Genomic DNA, 25964 nt, shown 5'->3' on the forward strand with positions numbered 1-25964 from the left:
CTGTATTTACAACAGGAAAGGGTGAGGGAGCCTAAAAAACTGCAGGTTTAACAGTAAATCACCTATATCATAGAGAAAAAAAATACCCTACTACAATTAAAAATGGATAGATTTTGGGTTTGTAACCCTGATAGGAACAAGGAAACCATTTAACAGTGAGCATAAATTAACACGAGCATTTCTTACACAATCAAAGGGGAAAGGCCTCTTACCACACTTAAGTTTTATAGATTTAAACACATCAGACTAAAAGTACTTGGAAATAGTGGTGCCGCAAACTGAGGCCTATGAGTCACATGTGTGGCACTTTTACAGTGTGGTTCAGTGGAAAAGTTCCATCTGCCCTTTGCACTCTTAACTTAGTGATAACTGTCATTAAACAGTGGCGGCCTATTGGCATCTCCTGAAAGGCCTTGACCATTATTCTTTGCCCCTGACCTTCTTGCTGATAGCAAATGTACCTTAGTTCTGGGAGCCAGGATATCGCCGTGATTGTTGTCTTTTTAATTCAGTGTCAGGATGTGGGCATGGCTGCCCATCCCCCTTTGCCCTAAGAAGATGGTGGCGAGCTGCCTTCTGGAACAACTGGGAGCGGTCTGGCATAACCGAGGGGCTTGCTAGGCCAATTCATAGAATCATAGAATCCCTCCAATACCGAAGGAGGCCTTTCAGCCCATCGAGTCTGCACCGACAACAATCCCACCCACACCCTATCCCCGCAACCCCACGTATTTACTCTGCTAATCCCCCTGACACTAAGGGACAATTTAGCACGGCCAATCAACCTAACCCGCACATCTTTGAACTGTGGGAGGAAACTGGAGCACCCGGAGGAAACCCACGCAGACACAGGGAGAACTTGCAAACTCCACACAAACAGTGACCTGAGGCTGGAATTGAATCCGTGTCCCTGTGCTGTGAGGCAGCAGTGCCTGCCACTGTGCTCTCTGAGGATAGCTAAGGCACAACTATGTTCTTCATGACAAGGTTCAGGAAGTGCCTTGTTTCTCTTATTCTCCTCCCCCTGCCCCCCAGCCTTTCTTGCCCTTTTGCTCTGGCAAGTGCGGACCTTGTATCTTCACCAAACGGCCAGTGATTCACGTGTGAGCCCTGGACAGTCAGTATTGGTGGCTTAATCAATCGTAAGGAAGTTCATAACTGAGCCAGATCCTTGATGTCAGCATGCAACCAATGCTATTGGACAACGATCAGTTGTGGGAGCCCTGGCCAATATTTCTTTCCTTAACCAAAAGAGAAAATGCTGGAAAATCTCAGGCAGTCTGGCAGCATCTGTAAGGAGAGAAAAGAGCTGATGTTTTGAGTCCAGATGACCCTTTGTCAAAGTTAAAAGGCAAAGAAAGTGGGAGATATTTATACTGCAGGGGGAGGGAATGAAAGATGAGTCATAGCCATAGAAACCAGGGGAAAAGACTGCTAATAGCTGTCTGCAGAGAGAATAAAGGGTGTGAATGGCCAAACGGCAGAGAAGCTGTAAGTTGTGACAGATGGAGATGTTGGGGGAAGGGGGGTACAGAGGTAGAATATAGAAAAGGGGAAACGGGGTGAAAAGGTAAGGGAAGGGGGATGAAGTAGGGGGAAAGAGTGGGGGGGCGGGGAAGAAAAATGAAGAAAGACAATAAAGAAATAAAAGGTAGAGAACAGTAAAAAATTAAATAAAATAGAATGAAACAAAATAGAATTTCTTTCCTTAACCCACCCATGTAGCAGCCAGTGTTGATGCCCTGACATCTCCCCTGGTCAAGATTAGCTTACTCGAGGATTGAACCCATGGCCGTTCTGGAGTGAAAGGCTTAGCTAAATCGCTAAATAAAGTTCACTGAGTCGTTGAGGGGGCTTCGTCCCAAAGTGCCATTACATAACCTCCTGTAGTAGACAGAGAACAAGGTCAAAGTTCTTCCTTAGAATGAAAACGTAAATAAAAGTACGCAGAGTATTAGAAAATTCCTCAAAACAATCATTCATCTGGATTTATTCATCTGATTTTAATAAAGTGAGTGATGCAGAACTGTGAGGAAAGCCAATAAGAACAGAGCCCATTTGCAATGAAAGCTGAATGTTAATAACGGGGAGGGTGAGTGGATCATAGTTGACTGGCGGTGTGTCTCATCACAATCATTTAGTCAGGCACGTCCGACAGTATTGTAAACTGGATCCGTGACATTCAAACAATTCCGGAATATCCGTGTAGCTCTGGGATGGAATCCGCCACTTCCAGCTCTTCCTGTTTTGGGTGCCGACTCTTAGTTTTACTTAGTGCCGCGGAGGCTGAATTAACAGTGGGGTCAAATTGCTGAAAGGAGCACTGGGAGGTTATCCAGGATAACCTTAATCACAAATGATATAATAAGATCATGGCTTGTCTAGAAGATCCGTGAAAGACCAGTGGTGGTTTGAGCAGGTTTCAGGAATGGAGCCAATTCTTTAATGGGATGTAGGCACCGCTGGCAAGGCCAGCATTTGTTGCCCATTCCTAATTGCCCTTGACTAGAGTGGTTTGCTCGGTCATTTCAGAGATGCAGCTAAGAGTCAGCCACATTTTGTGGATCAGGAGTCACATGTAAGCCAGAACAGGTACGGATGACAGATTGAAGTTTAAAGTTTATTTATCAGTGTCACAAGTAGACTTGCATTAACACTGCAGTGAAGTTACAGTGAAAATCCCTGAGTCACCACACTCAGGCGCCTGTTCGAGTACACTGAGGGAAAATTTAGCATGGCCAATGCACCTAACCAGCACGTCTTTTGGACTGTGGGAGGAAACTGGAGCACCTAGAGGAAACCCACGCAGACACGGGGAGAGTATGCAGACTCTGCACAGACAGTGACCCAAGCCGGGAATTGAATCTGGGTCCCAGGCACTGTGAGGCAGCAACGCTAATCACTATGTCACCTTCCTTCCCTAAACATAGAAGATAGGAGCAGGAGGAGGCCATTTGGCCCTTAGAGCCTGCTCCGCCATTCATTATGATCATGGCTGATCGTCCAACTTAATAGCCTAATCCTGCTTTCTCCCCATAACTTTTGATCCCATTTGCCCCAAATGCTATATCCAGCCACCTCTTGAATACGTTCAATGTTTTGGCATCAACTACTTCCTGTGGTAATGAATTCCACAGGCTCACCACTCTTTGGGTGAAGGAAGGACATTAGTGAACCAGATGGGGTTTTTATGATGATCAATGATAGCTGTCATGGTCACCATTACTAACAGTAGCTTTATAATTCCAGATTTATTCATTGAATTTAAATTCCGCCAACTGCTGTGGTGAGATTTGAACCAGTGCCACCCAGACCATGAGCTTGGGCTTCTGGATTCTTAGCCCAGTGAAATTACTGCTAGGGCACCATCTCCCATCACATGGCAAGGGATATGTGCTGGATAGACAATGCCAAGAGTGACTTATCACAGAATAGATACAGATGCCTGAAGTGAGCAGGCTAGTGCTGGACTGAATAATACAGTGAATTCATTTGCTCCCTTTGTCACTGCTGTTTGGAGTTCAGTGGTAATTTAGTACTAGTTTAGTACTAGTTTGGTAGTAGTAATAGTTGAGGCAGCTTAAAGCAGAAGAAAAGTTAATGATGAGCTAGCATCTGAAGGGATGGGTTTTCAAAACAATTGGCAATAGTTGTCATGGTAACCATTACTGAGACTAGCATTATATTCTGGGTGTACTAATTGAATTTAAAATCCACCAGCTTCTAGGGTGGGATTTGAACCCATGACCCCTGGGCCTCTGGATTACTCATTCAGTGACATTGCCATTACACCACCATCTCCCTGTAAATTGTAAATATGGGACCCTGAAAGACAAATGAATTTGGGATTGCGAAGTTGTGGGAGTCTCCGAGGAGACTTTATCAGGTTTTCTACAGCCCAGGGAGCATTTAATGCTATTGGAAGCTGGGCAGTTAACAAGGTAGGCAAAAATGAGAAAGCAAGATCATATATTTGTGTGAGATGGCTGCGAGATTTTATGGAGGAAAATGACAGAGTGCAGAGTTTTGTATACAGGGGCAGCTACTCAAAAAAAAAGAAAGAATGAAGTGGCTAAGGAAATTCGGCATGTCCACTATGACTCCACCAACTTTTACAAATGTACCATAGAAAGCATTCTTTCCGGATGTATCACAGCTTGGTATGGCTCCTGCTCTGACCAAGACCGCAAGAAACTACAAAGGGCCGTGAATGAAGCCCAATCCATAACGCAAACCAGTCTCCCATCCATTGACTCTGTCTACACTTCCCGTGCCTCAGAAAAGCAGCCAGCATAATTAAGGACCCCACACACTCCAGACATACTCTCTTCCACTTTCTACTGACTCAAGAACAGCTTATTCCCTGCTGCCGTCACAATTTTGAATGGATCTACCATATGTTAAGTTGATCTTTCTCTACACCCTCACTATGACTGTAACACTACATTCTGCTCTCTTCCTTCTCCCCTATGAACTCTATGAATGGTGTGCTTTTTCTGTATTGGGCACAAGAAACAATACTTTTCACTGTATCCCAATACATGTGACAATAATGAATCAAAGCAAATCGAGTTGACACAGAAGCTGCTATTATTCAGTGTTCTCACTGTGGTGGGCAAAGGCTGCATTGGCACTTAGAGTGTCCCGCCAAAAATATGGAGTGCCGGTTTTGTAAGAGACGAGGCCATTTTTAAGCCATATGTCCACAGCAGAAAACTCCTAACATAAATGTAAGGGGGAAATAATTGAAGTGTGTTGCATTCAAGAAACTAAAGATATAAAAGGCAATGAAGTGCCATTCCTGTGAGAAATTACAGGAATAATAGGAACTATTGGAGTGCAGAGCTTATAGTCAATGGGCCTAAAACAAACTTCAAATTAGACACCGGAGCTGGAGTTTCAGTTCTTTCAGACTAAAGCAAATGGCTAAAGCAAGACTTCCTCCAGCCATCGACCATACAACTCCATGGTCCAGGAGGCACTCAGCTGAATGTCAAGGGACTGCAAAACTTCAGTACAAAGGAAGATAAATCACAGGAACTTTGTAAGTGATGCAAAACCAAGAGTGTTCGTGATTAAATCGAAAAGCTTGCATGATCTACAGTTCATATATAAAGTTGGGAAGCCAAGACAAACTGAAAGAATTCAGGATAGATTTTCCAAACTTAATTAGAGGTCTTGAGGAGACTGAAACTAATGCCCAGAAGCGGGAGCACCAGAACCTAATAGAACCATGTGAAAACATTGGAAAAAAAGGTAGAAAGTTTCCCATGATCTGCAGGTAAAGGAATCACCAGTTAATTAGCAGGAAGGGTAACTTGCATCAATCAAAAAACCAATGGAGAAACGTGAGCACAAGAAGAAGAGACCAATAAGAGGACATACATTTTGTCAAAGAAGTGGGCCGAAATTTCCCGGCCCTTTCGGCCAGTGGGACCTTCCATTTGTGCCGATGGTGACTCTCCCGCATTGCGTTCCCCAGCAGCAGAGGGTGCGAGACATACAAAACACCATAGACATGGGCGAGACTGGACAATACTGCTGCCAGTCAATGGCAGGCCACCGCCACAACTGGAAGTATGCTGCAGGAAGTGGGGATGGGGGGAATTCTGCCTGTGGAGTCCCATACCTCACTGAGCACAAAGATTTCCACCAGCAACAACACAGGATCTAAATGAAATTTAGAAAACACAAAAAGCAGATGAGGAATGTGTCCAAATTTGGGAATACTGCATCAAAGGATGGCCAGAAAACCTTCCAAATAATCTCATCCTGAAGCATTACTTTGAGCAATGGTGAGAGATTGGTCAACTATAGAGTCCTCAAACTCAAGAGTCTTTAGAGAATATAACAGGCACAACTGGGCATTAAAATGTTTCATGGTAGAGCATGGAATTCAGTTTGGTGGCCAGGGATCACAAAATCATTAGAAGAAAATAAGAAGAAATGAAAGAAAAAAAAAATATATGTAACATGGGGTTATGGGGATTGGGCCGAGGTGGGGCTGTGGTCGGTGCAGACTCGATGGGCCGAATGGTCTCCTTCTGCACTGTAGGATTCTATGATTCTCTAATTTTATATATATCTATAACATCCTGGCTATTTTATAAAATTCCATATACTTTTTTAAAATAATGGACGCTGACGTAAGACCTGACTCTCTCTGATTTACACAAAAGAAATTTCTAGCCTTCAGAAAACTACAGCAACCTCGCTATCTCTAAATAGGCATAAACGCCCTCTGTGACTGCAAAACTCAAGCTGTAAGGAAATGCAACAAAGGACTCTTTACATTTCTGAGGTAAATCCCTTGACGATGGGGACAATCTGTCTGTGTGAACAAAGGAGACAGGAAGCTCTGGTAAACTTATTAATGGATATAACCATCTCAAGGATCCACACCAGGGATATACATCCTTTCTCCAAACCGTGGGGAAGAATTGGGAGTTACATCATACAACCCCTACCACCCTCCCCAAATGTGCTAGAACCTATAATATTGCCTTGTGAAGCTAAAGGAGGGTCCCTGCTATCTTCCATCAACAAAAACAGCAGCAGAAACACAGCTCTGTCCAAGTTTAAATTCATAGAATGGAATCGTAGAATCCCTACAGTGCCGAAGGAAGCTATTCGGCCCATCGAATCTGCACCAACTCCCTGAAAGAGCATCTTGTCCAGGTCCTCCCCTGACCTGTCCTGGTAACCCCACATATTTAAATCCCCTAACCCACACATCTTTAGACACTTAAAGCATAATTTAGCATGAGCAACACCTAGCCTAAAGTTTATTTATTAGTATCACAAGTAGGCTTACATTCACACTGCAATGAAGTTTCTGTGAAAATCCCCTAGTTGCCACACTCTGGCGCCTGTTTGGGTACACTGAGGGAGAATTTAGCATAGCTATTGCACCTAACCAGCATGTCTTTTAGAGTGTGGGAGGAAACCGGAGCACCCGGAGGAAACCCATGCAGACACGGGGAGAACGTGCAGACTCCGCACAGACAGTGACCCAAGCTGGGAATCGAACCCGAGTCCCTGGCGCAATGAGGCAGCAGTGCTAACCACTGTGCCACCGTGCCGACCTGCACAGTTTTGGACTATGGGAGGAAACTGGAGCACCCGGAAGAAACCCACGCAGACATGAGGAGAACGTTCAAACTCCACACAGACAGCCACCCGAGGTCAGAACTGGATCCGGGTCCCTAGCACTCCTCTACACTGTTTTCTACTGAAACATCTGAACTTCTATACCAGTGACTACCACAAGATTCATCCATCTCCACGTGCTTCTTTCATTGTGGAAGTCATGCTACTGGAAAAGTGATTTACCCTGCATCAGCTTCATCCTGTCAACCTCTCTGAAAGAATACACCCTTGGATGTTTGATTCTGGACACTGGACCCATGTGAAACAATGGCTCTCATTCTGTCTGTGGTCTTTGCCCTACATCTCGATTTTTCCCTATCCCTCTTCTATTGCATGAATGCAAAAACGTGGGGGTGATGTTGCAAAACCTCCTCCCAGGTTTTCAGTGGGTGTAAAATATACTAACCCTCTGATTTTACCTGATCCGGAGTTTGCTGTGGGGTTATTAATAGAGGATTTGATCACTCCAAAACTGAAGGGTTGGGGAAAATGCATGATCACCACCAAGTCAAAACTCGAAAACACCTTTCTGTTTATGGACAGGTGGTAAGGAGAGAAAACAGGTTTGGTTTTAAATTAAACCCACTCCTGTCCACAACACATTCCAAACTGAATCCAGGAACAAAGAGACCCACTAAAGATATCCTCATTCCAGTCCAGGCCCGTGGGAAGGTCTCCGAATGGACCTTTTCGAGTTCACGGCGAAGACATTCCTCATAATTGTTGATTATTACTCCAGATGGATTGAGGTTACACATCACCACATCAGAAGCGACCACACATTACTGAAATACATGGTTTTTCCAACCTAGTCATTTCACACAATGGCCCACCGTTTGCTAACACACATTTTCAGTCGTTCAGTGAAGCTAATGGGTTTGTGCACATGACTACCAGATACCTGTAAACTAATGGGCGGGCCACCAAGGAGTAAGGATGGTGGAGGCTTTATTGAAGAAAAATGACAATGTCAACTTGGCACCGTTGAGCTACCATTCCATACCGTGCCAAAATGGTCCAATCTCTAATAGCAAGACAACTGCGGACTCAACTTCTCGCTCTTCCTCACAGGCTTATGTTGTGCCTCCACACAACAGATATGGAGAAAGTAAGGGAGGATGAGTATCGTGCTAATCAAACCAGAGACTATAGTCAATGCCACAGAGGACCTAACGTAGCAGAACTCCAGGCAGGTGAGTCAGTATGGGTTTGAGACCAAAATCATAAAGGCCAGGTTTTGGATAAAACACGAGGGGTCTGATTTTCCGGCCGCATTCGCCCCTAAAGCGGAAAATCCCACATGAGGTCAATGGACCATTCCATGGTCCGCCCCTCGCCTGCTCCGATTCCCGTGGCAGGCGGAACGGGAAAATTTGCCCCTACATCCACAATCTTGTCTTGTGGAGACTGAGAATGGAATAGTGAGAAGAAACAGAAGCACACTCGTATCTACAAGAAGAAGCCCGTCAATGGAATGATCCTTTTCCCAGACAATCAGCAAGATGACCCGAACAACAAGCTGGTAGTCTCTGATGATTCACATTCCATTCTAGAGAGTTCAGGAAAAAATATGGAGAACGTGAATCCTTTACATCTTCCGAGAGAGCTGGAAACAAGGTCAGGGCGATTGGTGAAACGACCACATCTCTCTGAACCAAGGATGAAGGCAGACTTCGGCGAGAGATGTAGGATAACATAAGCAATGTATTTAACAGAGTCAGAGACTTGGGCAGGGAGATGTAGTGTTAAGGGTTTATGTAAATAGACAGTCTGGATCATCAGTGATCTTAGCTCACATGACAATAGAGTATGCTGGGAGATAGTTCTATGTGAAACCTCGTGCTAAGCTTTATCCTGTATATGGTTAGAAAATACTTAATTAAAAGTGAAGGTTACTAACAGCCTTGCCTCCAACAGTCTCTCTCAATCCTAACCAAGCTAAGAACCCCAACAATGAAAACAGCACCATCATCTTCTCAAGGGCAATCAGCAGTGGGCAATAAACACTGCCCTTGCCATCGATGCCCATATCCCATGAATGACTGAAGAAGAAGTGACTAAAAGGATTCACAGATGAGAACTTAAATCAAGTTGCCTTATCAGTGGATAGTGCACTAAGCTGTCTTTGAGAGACAACCTAAGACTGCCTAACAGCATCGTGGGTGTAGCCACACCACAACTACACTGCTTCAAGAAGGCAGCTCACCATTATCTTCGAAAGGACAATTAGGGAGGGGCAACATGTGCTGGCCTAGCCAATGACACTCAACATGCCATGAAAGAATAAATAAATAAACAGGCTATAGAGGCATTACGTATTACTGGCATCATGTTTATACTACTTGTAGGGTCCATTCATCCCTCAAAATAGACAAAGACAGCAGTGGTACTAAGTTGAATTCTTTTATTGAACAGACCTTAAAATTAACATTACAGAAAGCGAACTGAAAATAATTACTGGGGAGGGAGAGAGAGAAAGAGATACTGGCTTTTGCCAGTCCTGTACTGATCACAGCAGAACTCAAAACAGACTCTGGACTGAACTAAAAGCATAGAACTGTGACTACAGGGTGGCACGGTAGCACAGTGGTTAGCACTGCTGCTTCACAGCTCCAGGGACCTGGGTTCGATTCCGGCCCTGGGTCACTGTCTGTGTGGAGTTTGCACATTCTCCTCGTGTCTGCGTAGGTTTCCTCCGGGTGCTCCGGTTTCCTCCCACAGTCCAAAGATGTGCGGGTTAGGTTGATTGGCCATGCTAAATTGCCCCTTAGTGTCCTGAGATGCGTAGGTTGGAGGGATTAGTGTGTAAATATGTAGGGATATGGGAGTAGGGCCTGGGTGGGATTGTGGTCGGTGCAGACTCGATGGGCCGAATGGCCTCTTTCTGTACTGTAGGGTTTCTATGATTTTCTATGATACAATATATATTAACTCTTATCTGTATTATTGAAATTGCTCGGCACATGCTGTCTCTAACTTTCATAAACAACTTGCAGGTGCTGTTTATGAAAAACTTTATTTTGGCTTATGAGAAAGCCCGTTTCTGCTTGCATTGGACCTTCAAAAAAATGTAATTAATTTTCCTAGTTAACGCAGCATGCCTGCTGAGTCTTAGAATGTGGTTAAATTCGCTAACTCCTACAAGTCTAGCATTTAAATGTAATTGCATAGGCAGAAATATCTTAAAATGAAGTCTTTGCATTAATGAAGCAAACATAGCTAAGCATACATAAGATCCCTCACTATTTCATTGAATCAAACTTTGTACCCAGGTTTGATCCTGGCAAATATGTCTACCCCAACAATGATCATTAATGGCCAGACCTTCCATAGAACAGCCGCACCACAATCAGATCTGTTTGCAAACTCTCCTACTCTCAAGTTAGTAAAAGGAATGTAGAACTGAGACTTATTGATGAGGGAATTACTTATTAGTGTCACAGGTACGCTTACATTAACACTATAATGAAGTTACTGTGAAAATCCCCTAGTCGCCACACTCCGGCACCTGTTTGGGTACACTGAGGGAGAATTTAGCATGGCCAATGCACCCAACCAGTGACCATTAGGAGTCAGTCCCAGGTGGCTGCAGTGCATGAGTGGACAAGAAGGAGTGTCAGAATTGGCCTCAGTGTCTTATGATAGAGAGAAAGGGTAATCAGTCAGGATTGAAGCTCAAGTTGGAAAGAGCATTGGGATGGAAAAGGTTTGGATTGGGATTTGACCATGATTACACTCCCCTCCCAGAACTGAATAAGTGCATGTGGACTATTTTGTGGCATGAGTCAAAGCTTTCAAAAGTGGAAGATGAAAAGTTAAGCCATCTTATTTGAAGCAGAATAGTTAATTTCTATTTAAGCCACACAACCAGGTTGCCTTCATAGATATCCTCAAAGAAGTAGTAGGCCGCCAGGCACCAGAACCACACATTTGGATTAGAATGCATGTGTTCAATTTGTAGGTTAAGGATAAAAAAACACTTTTATCTGTAAACAAGTCTTATCTTCTCCATATTTGTTCATCTAAATACAGAGTTGCCAGGGAGATGAGTGGAGACTGCAGGGACCCAGCACAGTAGACCAGATTCATAAAAGACCCAGTTATTTATTTGTTAGGGCTGAACAATTCTCTCCAAATATAGCAACTATTTTCCTGAGCGTGGATGTATGGGCAATTGGCTCGCCTGAGTGAAGTGCTTTGAAAGCATTATTTTACATTATTTGATTCATTAACTGTGAGGGGTTCATCAACTGCTTTTACACTTCATAAAACAGATCTCCGGAAATAAAAGGCTATTAAGTAAGGTCTTTGTTTTATGACTATTCCAATTATAATTAGACAACTCTGTTGAAGGAAAGAAAGCCTTTAACTTCTTAGTAGAGCTTGGATTTCTGTATGTTCTCCACTTGCCTCCTAAAGGAGTGACCCCTTGCTGAGGTACCATTCTATTAGTGCTGGCTACCCTCTCGTGCCTCACTCAAAGTGGCCATTTTGACAAGCGTGAGGCCTAATCATGAATGTCAATGGAGCTTTCAAAGGGCAGTCCATCCAGGCATCTTGCTTTCACTTAATGTCCTTTTCTTTTATTTGTTTATGGAATGTGGATGTTGCCGGCAAGGCCAGCATTAATTGTCTATTCCTAATTGTCCCGGAGAAGGTGGTGGTGAGCCGCCTTCTTGAATCTGTGCAGTCCATGTGATGTAAAGTGCTGGTCCAAGGCTGGAACTAGCAATCAGGAACTAGATGTCTGGGTGGTTCTACTCTCCATAGCTAGGGCCTCAAACTTCATCCCCAACTGCAATCCCAACCAGGTCAACATAGATGAGAAACCTCTGGGAGATGCTGAAGATTTGAGGTTCTGATTTTGACTGTAGTAGATTGTCCTGCATATTGATTTACAAATAGGAACATGTGAACATAGGCCATTCAGCCCTTCCAGCCTGTTCCGCCATTCAATAAGATCTGATTGTGTCTTAACTCCACTGTGCTGTCTGACCCCATGACCCTAAAGAGCGGGGAAGAAGAAATGTAAAATATTATTTGTGTTAAAGTCAATAATGTCCATATCTCATGAACCCTAACAGCCAAGAAAGTAAGTACTGTACTTTGTTTTGTCAGTCAGCAGGTTTTACTGCAACAACTTGTTCGCTAACGATAGTATAAGCTGTGTATTGGCCATAGGTTGCACAATCTGATGTTACAGAACTTCTAACAGTAGGGCACAGAGTTATATAAATACATGAAAAGCATTCATTTAGTTAAGAGACAGTTTTACCATTTAGAAATCCCTGGCCGACAGATATCCCATCAACAAGAACCCTGTTGAGGAGAGAGTCTTGCCATTGGAAACAATCTGTTAAAAACAGCCTTTCACCATTGGGAACTGAGACCCACATTAACCCGTTTGACCCATTGCGCCTGTGCTGGTTCATTGTCAGAACAATTTAAATCTAATCCCGCTGCCTTGCTGCCTCTCGATAGTCCTGTAAATTACGCTTGAAATGTTTAACTGCCCTTCTTCTAAAACATGGTTGGCCTCTGCCTCAATGAGTCCCTGTGGTCCATCCCTGCACACTTTAACAACTCTATTAAAGACAGTTTTCATAACCTCGCTCCTCATTCTTTTAATGACAGGTTTTAGTGGATGAGCCACTCGTCCCCCGACAAGAGTAAACGGCCTATCCCCATTCAGTCTATCGAGACTTCTCATAATCTAAAAAATAAATCTCCTATTAAATCTAACCTCAAACCTCTCTGCTCCAGTGGTAATAATCCTAGGATCACCAGTTACCTCTGATAACAGTATAATTCTGGTGAATTTACTTTTTACGCTTTCTTTGGATTTAATGTCTTTTCTACGATCAGTCACGCTAAACAACGCATTGTAAAGTGTAACTGAACTTTTAAAATTTAATTCTAACTCCTTTAACGTTGCACTCTACGTTCCTATTCGTAAAACTCAAATTGCCACGGACCTATTTATGATTCCGTCAAGCTGCATTTGTAGTTTCAGGTAGTTCAGCATCTTCCCATCAAATGGGCGGCACAGTGGTTAGCATTGCTGCCTCACAGCACCGGGGACCCGGGTTCAATTCCAGCCTCGGGTCACTGTGGAATCTGCAGATTCTCCCCGTGTCGGCGTGGGTTTCCCCCGAGTGCTCCGGTTTCCTTCCACACTCCAAAGATGTGTGGGTTAGGTGGATTGGCCATGCTAAATTGCCCCATAGAGTCAGGGGGGTTAACAGAGTAAATACATGGGGATATGGTGATAGGATCCGGGTGGAATTGTGGTCGGTGCAGGTTCGATGGGCCAAATGGCCTCCTTCTGCACTGTAGGGATTCTAAACGTAAAAGGAAGATGAACTTGCATTTATTGTAGCACTTTTTGCAATCTCTGGACTTCCCAAAGTACGTTACAAACTGGTGAAGTTCTTCTTTGAAGTGTAGTTGCTGCTGTAATGCGGGAAACCCCCCAACGGCCAACTCCACAATTTGCCAAACCATTCCTTTCAGCAGCAAATTTTGATATCATGCTTCTAACGTTTGTGTACAAATTATTTAAACACCTACCAAGAGCAGAAATATATGCAGTATCAGTCCTTGCTCTAACCCTTCTCCAATCTGAGCAACACCCTTTAACCCAATGCCTTTGTTTCCTGTCCAGCAACTAACTTCCTACTAATGCCGCTACATTTCCTTTCGACTATTTACCTGAATGTTTGTAACATGTCGACTGTGAGGCAATTGATCAAGTACCATTTGGAAACTCATATACACAGTGGGTGGAATTTTCCAGTCACACTCACCCTGGGATTGGAAATTCCTACCTGAGGTCAATGGACCTTTTGCTTGTCCGTCAAATTCTCCACGGTGGATGGGCGGGTGGGTGGGACCGGGAGATTTCCGCCAATCTTTATCACATTCCTTTTAATGTACAATTGGTCACTGCTTCAGATATTTTTTCCCTTTAACAAATAGATGCTCCCTGTCCTTCATTAGCCCACCACTGTCTTTCTAAGTTTTAAATATTTATTCTTGGGCAGAAGGAGCCGCTGGCAGTAAAGGGTTCACATTGGTGTGAACATAAAGGTATAAAGAGTTGACCATTTGGGCTGTTCGATATGATCATGGGTAATTCTGGCCTTTATTCTGGCGGCATGGTGGCACAGTGGTTAGCACTGCTGCCTCACAGTGCCAAGGTCCCGGGTTCAATTCTGGCCTCTGTCTGCGTGGAGTTTGCACGTTCTCCCCTGTGTCTGCATGGGTTTTCTCCAGGTGCTCCGACTTCCACCCACAGTCCAAAGATGTGCGGGTTAGGTTGATTGGCCAGGTTAAACTCTCCCTTAGTGTCAAGGGGACTAGCTAGGGTAAATATGTGGGGTTACGGGGATAAGGCCTGGGTGGGATTGTGGTTGGTGCAGATTTGATGGGCTGAATGGCCTCCTTCTGCACTGTAAGGATTCTATGATTCTATGAGCTCCACTTTCCTGTCTCTTCCTCAAACCCCTCGATTCCCTGAGATACCAAAATCTCCAGTCTTAAATGTATTCAACGATGGTGCATCCACCCTCTGGGGAGAGAATTCCAAAGATCCATGACTTTTTGAGTGAAAAAATTTCTCCTCATCTCAATTCTAAATGATTGTCCCCTTATCCTGAAACTGTGCCCCGTGTTGTAGATTCCCCGGCCAGCAGAAATAATCTCCGTGCCCATCCAATCAAGCCCCTTCAGAATCTTGTATGTTTCAATGAGATCACCTCTCGTTCCTCTAAACTCTAGAGAGTACAATCAGCCTCTCATCATAGGGCAATCCTCTCATCCCCGGGACTAATCTAGTGAACCTTCTCTGTATTGCCTATGGAGCAGTGTGTGAAAAAGGGGGAAAGCTTGCATCATTTGTTGCTGTTTAGAGCCTGGTCAGGCTCAGCCTTGTCAATGGCTGCAATTTTATCGCCTTACAGAACGTAATTCTCCTTTGGCCTCCGTTGGATTTTATAAGTGTAACCCCCTGCTGACCACTATATGGGGCTACTATTTAAATATTCAGTCAACAGGATCCCGAATTCCTAGCGGTTGATGTTGATTTGGCTAATTCCCTGTTTAGCCATAAATGTCAGTACTGTAATCGGAATATCAAAAATAAATTTAATAACAAATATAATTCACAGACATAAAACAGTGAGCTCTGATCTATAACCGTTGGGGCCCATCCGTTGGTGCACACATGGGGAAACTCGTCCTCAGTAACACACTTGTAGATACTGTTCCAGTTGGATTGTATAGTCCCCACCAGTTACTCACGACACACACACACACACAGTCCAGAAGAGAGATACATGTGGAAGATGATGCTGTAGGATGCCGCAAGCTATCCGTGCAGCAATGTAGGTCCAGTGCGCTGAAGGCCGTCCTTCTCGGCAGTAATGAACAGAACAGGCAGGGGAACGCCTGGCTGCCTTTCACTCCAAACCAAATTCTCACTGCCTGAGAAAAGCTCCCCTTCAAAACGTGGCTATCTCTCTCCGCACACTCCCTGCCTTACCCCGCAGCTGCCTCACTTCTTGGCGCCTTTTTTCTTCTTCCCGCCCCCAGAGCAATCCGATTGGCCCAGCCCACATCACTCAACAAACAGCATCCTGTTCAGCAAACAGGACACTGAAACCCACAAGGGACAAAGAACACTTGTAAATGTCTTCCCCACAAATCCCCATTTTTCTCAGTCCCTTACATAAGCCACACCCGAGCGAGGTCATAAAGTCCCAACCAATGGGTCTGAAAGTGACTGCAGCCATTAATATTCTTGTCTTCAGTGCAGCTGTTAATATTAGCAACAATCAATCAATTAGATGTTCACATCTACATCGAGCTAGTGAACGGTGAACCTTTCACTCCAGAGCCAACAATCTCATCTCATCTTCTTTATTGAGGTTACACAGAAGGAAGACAAGACTTGCAAGATGTCAGGCTACTCCCTGCTCTCCCCCCCCCCCCCCCCCCCCCCCCGCCAGGTGCAGGCCATCACCAACTGTACCACACAAACTGAGTCCAATATCGCAGAGAATGCACGGAGAGGAAATGTTTCTGTTCACACTGCTCATGATGCAGGCCTGTGTCACATATCCCCACAGTTGCCATGATGTCTTCAGCCAGCGTCCCCACTCCCCCTCTCTCTCTTTCAATCAGATCACTGCGTCAGAGGCTGGCTGCTTGAGGACAAGGGCTACCCCTGCACACTTGCTTCATGACAGTCTCCGAGATGAAACGGCACGGTGGCACAATGGTTAGCACTGCTGCCTCACAGCACCAGGTTCGATTCCCGGCTCAGGTCACTGTCTGTGTGGAGTTTGCACGTTCTCCCCATGTCTGCGTGGGTTTCCTCCGGGTGCTCCGGTTTCCTCCACTCAAAAAATGTGCGGGGTTAGGTTGATTTGCCATGGTAAATTGACCTTTCTGCCAGGGGGATTAGCAGGGTAAATATGTGGGGTTACGGGGATACGGCCTGGGTGGGATTGTGGTCGGTGCAGGCTCAGTGCAGGCTCGAATGGCCTTCTTCTGCACTGTAGGGATTCAATGGGCGGAATTTTACTGGCGCATCCGCCCGAGGTTTGAACAATCCCGCTCGAGGCCAACAGAGAATGCTGTTCTCCGAGCCTTGCCCGTCCCCGGAATCAGGGAATCGGGGTGGGCGCGGCGGTAAAATTCTGGCCTATGATTCTATGAAATGCAATCAAAGCTGAGAGTCCACCGCGGGGAGAGCAACCATTAAACTTACCAAAGCGTGGCAATGTATTACATCTTATCACACTGCCTCCTAGCTGTACCCATACAAACCCTACAGCACAGACACTGTAACGACTGGGTTGATTCACTCCATTGAGATTGGAAATTGTACTTGGGCTGAGGTGAGGCCTATTCTGTCCCTTGATGCATAGTAAGCTGGTAACTAGTAGGCTGCAACAGGCAATGATAGTGTGGTGAACCATCGTTGGTTCCCACTAGATAGTACTGAGCCAGGGTCTGGCCAGTACTACAAGTATGTATATATGTTGCTGTTGGGGTTAGGGATGGGGTGTTCTACTTGTTGCTGTTGGGGTTAGGGTTGGGCTGTTACACCTTGTATTATAGTTATTGTGGTACATCCCAGTCGGGCTCCGCCTCCTGGGAGAGGTATAAAGGTCACTGCTCTGTCTGGGACCCCTCAGTCTGGGATCGTGTATATAATTAGTAGCTTCGTTGTAACAGCAAATAAAAGCCTTTATTTCCTGAGCATCTCAAGCCTCGTGTGTGATAACGCGCATCAGATAGTTCACATTTAATTCTTCGATCTAACCTTGTGTTCTCTTCACAGATAGCTGCCACTGGAGGAACCCTTCCCCCTGTCAGTACACTGACTGCCCTCCACAGTTTACCACACAATACCCACACTGTAACCCAACAGACCCAGAACCTCATCATGGCTTCCTTACCCAGTGTCATGGCTATTGCACCGAGTGAGTCAACCTGTCTGTCACCTGCTTTAACCAATGGAGGAGCTTCAGCTTTGGTGATAGGTAAGTAGGTGTGAGTGGATGGGATATTTATTATAACCTCCTAAAAGGGAGAACTATACACATTTATTCAGGCTCTTTGCCCATCTGTAATAAGCATCTGAAAATCTTTCAAACTCACTGAACATGTGAAGCACAATGGATGGGATTTTCCGGTCTTATTCATCCCGAAACCGTAAAACCCCACCCAAGGTCAAAGGACCTTTCCATGGTCCGCCCCTTGCCCGCTCCGATTCCTGTGGCGGGCAGGACGGTAAAATTCCAGCCAATGTCTGTTGCTGGGTATGAGAACATGGCAGCCATTTTGTACAGAGCATCATCCCAATGCGCCAATAAAATGCCAGGGCCTGCTTGAAACAACCCTGCAGAGAAACATGATTAAAATACATTTCTTAAAGGCACAATATCATCACAGCACCTTCTCAGGGGCAGTTAGGGATGAGCAATACATGCTGGTCTAGTCAGCGACACCCACATCCCATGAATGAATTTTATAAAAGATAACTAATGAATCTGTTTTTTGTTGTATTTGTGAGGGAGGATGTGAGAACCCCAGACTCTGGTTTGAATATATTTGAAGATCTTTAGCCTCTAACTGGACAAGTTATACATAAAGATGATGGGGGCGATTCTCTCAGCCCAACTCTAAAAGCACAATGGGCCGGGAGATATCAGCGGAAGCCTTTTAGCGGACTCCCCGCTGGGCGCCATGGCCTCTGCGCGTCTCCGGGACAGAATTTGTGGCGTCGTCAGCTCCGCGCCGGAAATCGGTGCGGTGCTGATTTAAATATTAAAATCCCAATTTGACTATCATTAGCAGGCCCAGGAATGAAGTCTCCGGATCCGCTAGCCTCTCACCCCCACCCGCCCACCAGAAATGGTTCATTCCAGCAGGGTTTACAACAACTCCCCACTAATGGGGAGCTGCTGGGCGACCCCACAGGAATGAAGGGGGGGGGGGGCATTGAGGCCCCACCAGGAGGTTGGGGGTAAGGGTGGGGAGTGCCAGCCAAGCAATGCCCAAGGGGCAAAGTGACAATGCCCTAGGGATACCTTGGCATTGCCCATTGGGGAGGACACATCAGGGCAGACCCCGGTGTTGTCCAGGAGCTCAGCGATCGGGGGTGGCGTGGGGGGGGGGGGGTTGGATTGGGGGGTCGCGGGGCTGGCCAGCAACCGTGAGGCCGGCAGTGCGAGGCTACTGCCCATGTGCCGAGCGCCGCGCTGACAGATTGGCGCATGCACAGTGGCCCGCTCAGCGCTATGCTGCCGGCCTCTTGGGCAGGAATAGACCCGTCCCTGGATTTTCAGCGTGAATCTCTCTGAGGCTCTCTGCAGAGTGTGGGAGATTCATTTTCAAAACCCCGTTTCTATGTGAATTCGGCACTTTGAATGTTTTCTTTGGGAGAATCGCCCCTAATATCTCAGGTTAACTTATTATTCAAAGAACAAACATCAAAATATCAAAAAGCACAAATATCCTTGAGACCCAGACACTGGTTAATCAGCAACAGGACTGACTGACGTGTAATTCATACTATTAAAGATGACAATATTAAATCATTCACCCTATTGTGCCTAGGCTAACTCTCTGCCAGAGAAAACTCCTGCTGTCTTGCTCTCTCTACCTTGTCCCATACCTTCCACTGTTTCAAATGTTACCCTCTCTCCCCTTAAAAGAGGCAATGGTTTCTGCTTCAACTGATCCCTGTACTCACATTCAATGTCTGATCTTTTCTGAGTAAATTGATTTTGGGCGGTACGGTGACACAGTGGTTAGCACTGCTGCCTCACAGCGCCAGGGACCTGGGTTTAATTCCTGGCTTGGGTCACTGTCTGTGCGGAGTCTGCACGTTCTCCCCGTGTCTGCATGGGTTTCCTTCGGATGCTCCGGTTTCCTCCCACAGTCCAAAAGACGTGCTGGTTAGGTGCATTGGCCATGCTAAATTCCCCCTCAGTGTACCTGAACAGGCGCCGGAGTGTGGCGACTAGGGGATTTTCACAGTAACTTCATTGTAGTGTTAATGCAAGCCTGCTTGTGATACTAATAAAGAAACCTTAACTAAGCTTGCGTTTTATAGCACCTCATGAACTCAGGATATCCCAAGCTTCTTTACTGCTAATGAGTAGTTGATGTTGTAATGGCTTACACACAGCAAGATCCCACAAACAGTAATGTGATAATGACCATATCATCTGCTTTAGTGATGTTGATTGAGGGATAAATATTGGCCAGGACATGGGATAACTTTTCAATTCTCCTTTGAAATGGTGCCAATTAAATCTTTAATGTCTACCCAGAATTTAACGCATCCAGGGCATGTCCATCCCAGAAGAGGGTGAAGTAGCTCGTGATGATGTTGGGTGCGCATCCCGATGATAGAACAGCACGGTGGCACAGTGGTTAGCACTGCTGCCTCACAGCGCCAGGGACCCGGGTTCAATTCCGGCCTCGGGTCACTGTCTGTGTTGAGTTTGCACATTCTCCCTGTGTCTGTGTGGGTTTAGAAACATAGAAAAACTACAGCACAAACAGGCCCTTCGGCCCACAAGTTGTGCCGAACACATCCCTCCGGGTGCTCCAAAGATGTGCGGGTTAGGTTGATTGGCTGTGCTAAATTGACCCTAGTGTCAGGGGGATTAGCAGGGTAATTGTGTGGGGTTGCAGGAATAGGACCTGGGTGGGATTGTGGTCGGTACAGACTCGATGGGCCAAATGGCCTCCTTCTGCACTGTAGGGATTCTATGATGATAAGTCATCCTGCACCTGCACGATATTTCGCTTGGCGGGTGTAGGCGTGGATCAGCCATGGGCCCATCGACAATTATGGAGCCAATTGAAGGGAAGATCCGCCCGGAATATTATGTTGCATGTTGCAGCAGGACGCTGTGTAGCTCAGATGTGCTGGCACAGCGGATGGAGTAGCCCATGCCTTTGGAACCAGATCGCCAGCTGTGCCAGTGCCTTCAGGAGAGGAGGGGGAACCGATCAGGGCTGAGAGGAAGCAGAGCTTTGAAAACTTCTTGGAGACAATGATATAGTAAACAGGAGATTGTGCTTCCAACGCGCTGTACCCAGTGAGCAGAAAAACTGTGAGGCTTCAGTCAAACCTGATTTATGGAGTGCCGAGTGAATGTGACTGCATTCCACCAAGGATTTCCACATAAAATCCTCAGCCTGTGCTCGCTGGCTGCTTTGGATTGAAATTTTAATTGAATTTTTAAATAAGGTGCAGTGATGAATTACTTGAGTATCCCGGTATCAAAGAGCAGGAAGACCTGGTAGAGGTTTGTGCAGTTCAGTGGGAAAGACAGATGTGGCTCTCTCAGAAATCTGAAGCTTGCACGCTCCAGCGTATACATATGGAAAGGAAAATGTTCAGACTTCTCAATCAGTGCATTCACTTCACACAAGAGGCAGCGAACGGAAGGTGGGGACATGCACACACCTCCATGAACATACCGGTTATAACAAAGACTCATTTATGACTGGGGTGACGTATGAACATGCAAAACCGACGGGCAAAAGAATCCAGCCAGGCCCAGCAATCGATAACAGCGGCTTGCTTTCATAATAAATATGTCTCAAGACACTTCCGAGGAGCGTTACAAAATAAGGTTTGACCCTGAGCCACACAAGGAAGTATCAGGACACATGACCAAAGGCTTGGTCAAAGAAGCACTTTTAAGCAGAGTCTTAAAATAGGCAAAAGAAGCAGAAAGGTTTAGGGAATTCCAGAGCAAATAAAATTGGGAGTGCCAGAATTAGATAGGCGCATATTATCTCAGAGGATTGTGGGTCTGGAGGAGACTACAGAGTTAGGGAGGGGTGTTGTTGGGGATTTGAAAATGAGGAAGACAGTTTAATAATTGAGGGTTTGCCAGGCTGCGAGCTAATATAGGTCAACAATATCAGTGGGTGAATGAGATTTGGTGCAAGTTAGGCCGCAGGTAGCAGAGTTGTGGCTGACTTCAAATTTACAACGAGGAGAATGTGGGAGAGCAGCCAGGAGTGTATCGGAATAGTCAAGTTTTGAGGTAACAATGACATGAATGAGAGTTTCGCAATGTATGTGCTGGGGCAAGGATATGAGGTGATGTTACAGAGGTGGGAATAGGCTGCCTGAGTGATAGCATGAATATGCATCGGAAGCTTACACGGGGTCAAATTTGACACCAAGGTTGTGAACCATCTGGTTGAGCTTCAGTTGCCAGGGAGATTGGTAGCTAAGGAACAGAGTAGTAGGGCTTGATATGATGGTGGCTTCTGTATTGGAGGATATTTCTGCTCATCCAGTACTGGATGTCAGAAAACAGTCGTATAATTTAGAGACAGTAAAGGAGCCAGGAGTTAAAAGCGGCAGTGGTGAAGAGTGGTATTGTCACTGGACTAGGAATCCAGAGACAAAGAAAATTACAGCACAGGAACAGGCCCTTCGTCCCTCGAAGCCTGTACCGACCATGCTGCCTGACTTAACTAAAACCTCCTACGCTTCCAGGGCCCATATCCCTCTATTCCCATCTCATTCATGTACTTGTCAAGACGCCCCTTAAAAGTCACTATCGTATCCGCTTCCACTACCTCCCCCGGCAACGAGTTCCAGGCACCCACCACTCTCTGTGTAAAAACTCTGCCTCGTACATCTCTTTTAAAACTTGCCCCTCGCACCTTAAACCTATGCCCCCTTGTAATTGACTCTTCCACCTTGGGAAAAAGCTTCTGACTATCCACTCTGTCCATGCCTCTCATAATCTTGTAGACTTCTATCAGGTCTCCCCTCAACCTTCGTCAGTCCAGTGAGAACAAGCCAAGTTTCTCCAACCTCTCCTCGTAGCTAATGCCCTCCATACCAGGCAACATCCTGGCAAATCTTTTCTGTACCCTCTCCAAAACCTCCACATCCTTCTGGTAGTGTGGCGACCAGAATTGAACACTATATTCCAAGTGCAACCTCACTAAGGTTCTATAAAGCGTCAACATGACTTGCCGGTTTTTAAACTCAGTATCCCGGCCGATGAAGGCAAGCATGCCGTATGCCTTCTTGACTACCTTCTCCACCTGCATTGCCACTTTCAGTGACCTGTGTACCTGTACACCCAGATCCCTTTGCCATTTACTGTATATTTCCTATCTGTATTAGACCTTCCAAAATGCATTACCTCACATTTGTCCGGATTAAACTCCATCTGCCATCTCTCCGTCCAAGCCTCCAACTGATCTATATCCTGCTGTATCCTCTGATGGTCCTCATTGCTATCCACAAATCCACCAACCTTTGTGTCGTCCGCAAACTTACTAATCAAACCAGTTACATTTTCCTCCAAATCATTTATATATATTACGTACAGCAAAGGTCCCAGCACTGATCCCTGAGGAACACCACTTGTCACAGCCCTCCATTCAGAAACGCACCCTTCCACTGCTACCCTCTGTCTTCTTTGACCGAGCCAGTTTTGTATCCACCTTGCCAGCTCACCTCTGATCCCATGCGGACTTCACCTTCTGCACCAGGGTAATGTTCTGAGGACCCGGGTTCGAATCCCACCATGGCATAGAATCAGACAATCCCAGCAGTGCAGAAGGAGGCCATTTGGCCCATTGAGCCTGCACCGACAACAATTCAACCCAGGTCCTATCTCTGTTACCCAATGCATTTACCCTGCTAGTTCCCCTGACACTAAGGGGCAATTCATCATGGCCAATCAATCTAACCCGCACATCTTTCAGACTGTGGAGGAAACCGGAGCACCCGGAGGAAACCCACACAGGCACGGGGAGAATGTGCAAACTCCACACAGACAGTGACCCATGGCCAGAATTGATTCCGGGCCCCTGGCGCTGTGAGGCAGCAGTGCTAACAACTGTGTCACCGTGCCGCCCAATCATGGCAGATGGTGAAATCTGATTCAATAAAAAATCTGGAATTGAGGGTGGGATTTTCTGGCCGTGCTCGTCCCCAGACTGGAAAATCCTGCCTGAGGTCAATGGACGTTTGCATGATCTGTGTCCCGCTCACTACGATTCCTGTGGCTGGCGGGACAGCAAAATTCCGCCCGAAGAATCTAATGATGACCATTAAAACATTGTCGATTGCCATAAAACCCCATCTGGTTCACTAATGTCCTTCAGGGAAGGATATCTACCGTCCTTATCTGGTCTGGCCTAATGTGACTCCAGAGCCACAGCAATGTGGTTGACTATTAAAATGCCCTCTGAAATGTTGAAGGGTAATTAGGCATGAGCAGTAGATGCTGGCCCAGCCAGCAACATACAGATCCCAAGAATGGATTAGAAAAATAGAGCGAGGAGTAGTCCACCTATGTGAAAACTAGACGTTGTTGCTGAGGGACAGTTTATAGGGATGAGAAATAGGACGGGGCCAAAGATAGATGCTTGGGAGATGCCACAGCTAATGGTGCAGGAGTGGAAAGAGAAGCCATTGCGAGCAATCACCTGTTAATGATCAGATCGATAAGACTGGAACCAGGTGAGTGCTGGCCCACCCAGCTGGGCAACGGTGGAGAGGTGTTGGAGGAGGATGGTGTGGCCAACAACATCAAAGACTCCAGAGGTCGAGAGGGATGAGGAGGGAAAGTTGCCACAGTCACAAAGGATATCATTTCCCTGCCAAAGTTGGTCGGAGGGATTGGAGTTCCGGAAAAGATGGGCATAGATTTGGGGGACGACAACGTGTTCAAGGACTTTGGAGAAGAAATGGAAGGTGGAAGTATCATGCTTTCATAGCTGCAGGTATCTTGGCTAAACACTGTCCTCTTACCATCCACCACAGGCAAGTAATCTCTCGAGGGGAGAGATTATTCAATGTTGCTGGGTGTGTTTCATTTTCTGCCTCACCTTCTCTCTTTTGAAGTCTCACTGTTATTAAGAAAATGGATGAAATGAATTCAGAATACTACTTATATTAACTTGCCAGAGTAGAACAAGGGCTACAATTTTATTTAAGAGGTAAATAGTGGAAAGAATCAGCCAGTCAGGCGATATCCGAGGAGAGAGAAAAACATTCGGGTTTGATGACCAATCATCAAGCAATTCCAGTTTGTGTTTCAGCTTTCTGGCATCTGCAGTACTTTGCTTCATTTGGACACAGGCTCAGACCAGTAAGAGATACATTTTGAATTGATGTAAGTTCGCAGCGAGTGTGATTAACATATAGAATAGACTTTCAGATAGTGAAGGCAAAGACTGATGAATAATTTCTAAAAACATTTAAATGCTCCATTAAGCTTTAGGATTATTTTGGTTGCATGAATTAAGCTTGGTTGACAGACTCCAGATTGGTGTCAACAGTTGCTGATTTGGTTGCACTCTTGCCTTTGAGTCAGGTTGTGGGTTCAAGTTCCACTCCAGAAACATGAAAGTGCAACCTAGACTAATACATAGTGTGGGACAGAGGGGAGCGGGATTTTATGGCCTCGCTCGAGCGAGACTGGAAATTCCCGCACAAGGTTAACGGACATTTCCGTTGTCCGCCCCTTGCCAGCTCCGATTCTGTGGCAGGCGAGGCAGTAGAATTCCGGCAAGGGAGTGCCATGCTGTCAGAGATGCTGGTTTTGAGATGAGGCAATAAACCACAGTCTTGTATGCCCTTTTGGCTGTCGTATGGTGTTGCAAAAAGAGTGGGGGTGGTCTCCCCAGTGACCCGACACAGTTATCCTTCAGCCAGCATCAGTAAAAGGCAGATTATCTGGCCATTATCACATTTGTGGGATCTTGTTGTGTAAACATTTGCTGTTGCATTTCCTATATTGCAACAAAGACTTTTCAAAAATAATCTGTGGTGATTGTCACTTTAAGACGAGGCTGACTGAGTAAGGGTCACCTGGTCTGGACAATCAATCAGCATGATGTGGAGATGCCGGCGTTGGACTGGGGTAAACACAGTAAGAAGTTTAACAACACCAGGTTAAAGTCCAACAGGTTTATTTGGTAGCAAAAGCCACACCCAGCATGGGGAATCTCTCTAAGGCAGTGGTTCCCAAAGGGTGCGGCGAGAGAGGATGGCAAGTGTGGTGGGAAGATTCAAGGACAATCAAAGAAACATTTAAACATGGTTTAAACAAGCATTGTTTTATACTTTCTGGATGTCCCATGATCATATTATAAAGTAGTTGTGTTCTATGTTATAAACCAAGCACTGCTAGGAGTTGTTTTCTTTTGTTTTTGAATGTATTTCTTATCAATAAAAAATTAGATGTGGCGCGGGCAAATTTTTATTCCGAAACTGCGGCCCAGTGAAAAAAGTTTGG

General features: G+C 45.7%; 1 protein-coding gene across 2 annotated transcripts in view; it reads left to right on the top strand.

Annotated features, from left to right (window-relative positions):
- Window positions 1-25964, top strand: part of LOC144502721 (hepatocyte nuclear factor 1-alpha-like) — a 204780-nt gene that overhangs the window by 121712 nt on the left and 57104 nt on the right. For both annotated transcript variants that reach the window (XM_078226962.1, XM_078226961.1), the window contains exon 6: window positions 17498-17699. In XM_078226962.1, the coding sequence (XP_078083088.1) occupies window positions 17498-17699 (202 nt within the window). The remainder of the gene's footprint in view (window positions 1-17497; window positions 17700-25964) is intronic.

Source organism: Mustelus asterias, chromosome 13, assembly GCF_964213995.1.
Source record: "Mustelus asterias chromosome 13, sMusAst1.hap1.1, whole genome shotgun sequence".
Classification (NCBI taxonomy): Eukaryota; Metazoa; Chordata; class Chondrichthyes; order Carcharhiniformes; family Triakidae; genus Mustelus; species Mustelus asterias.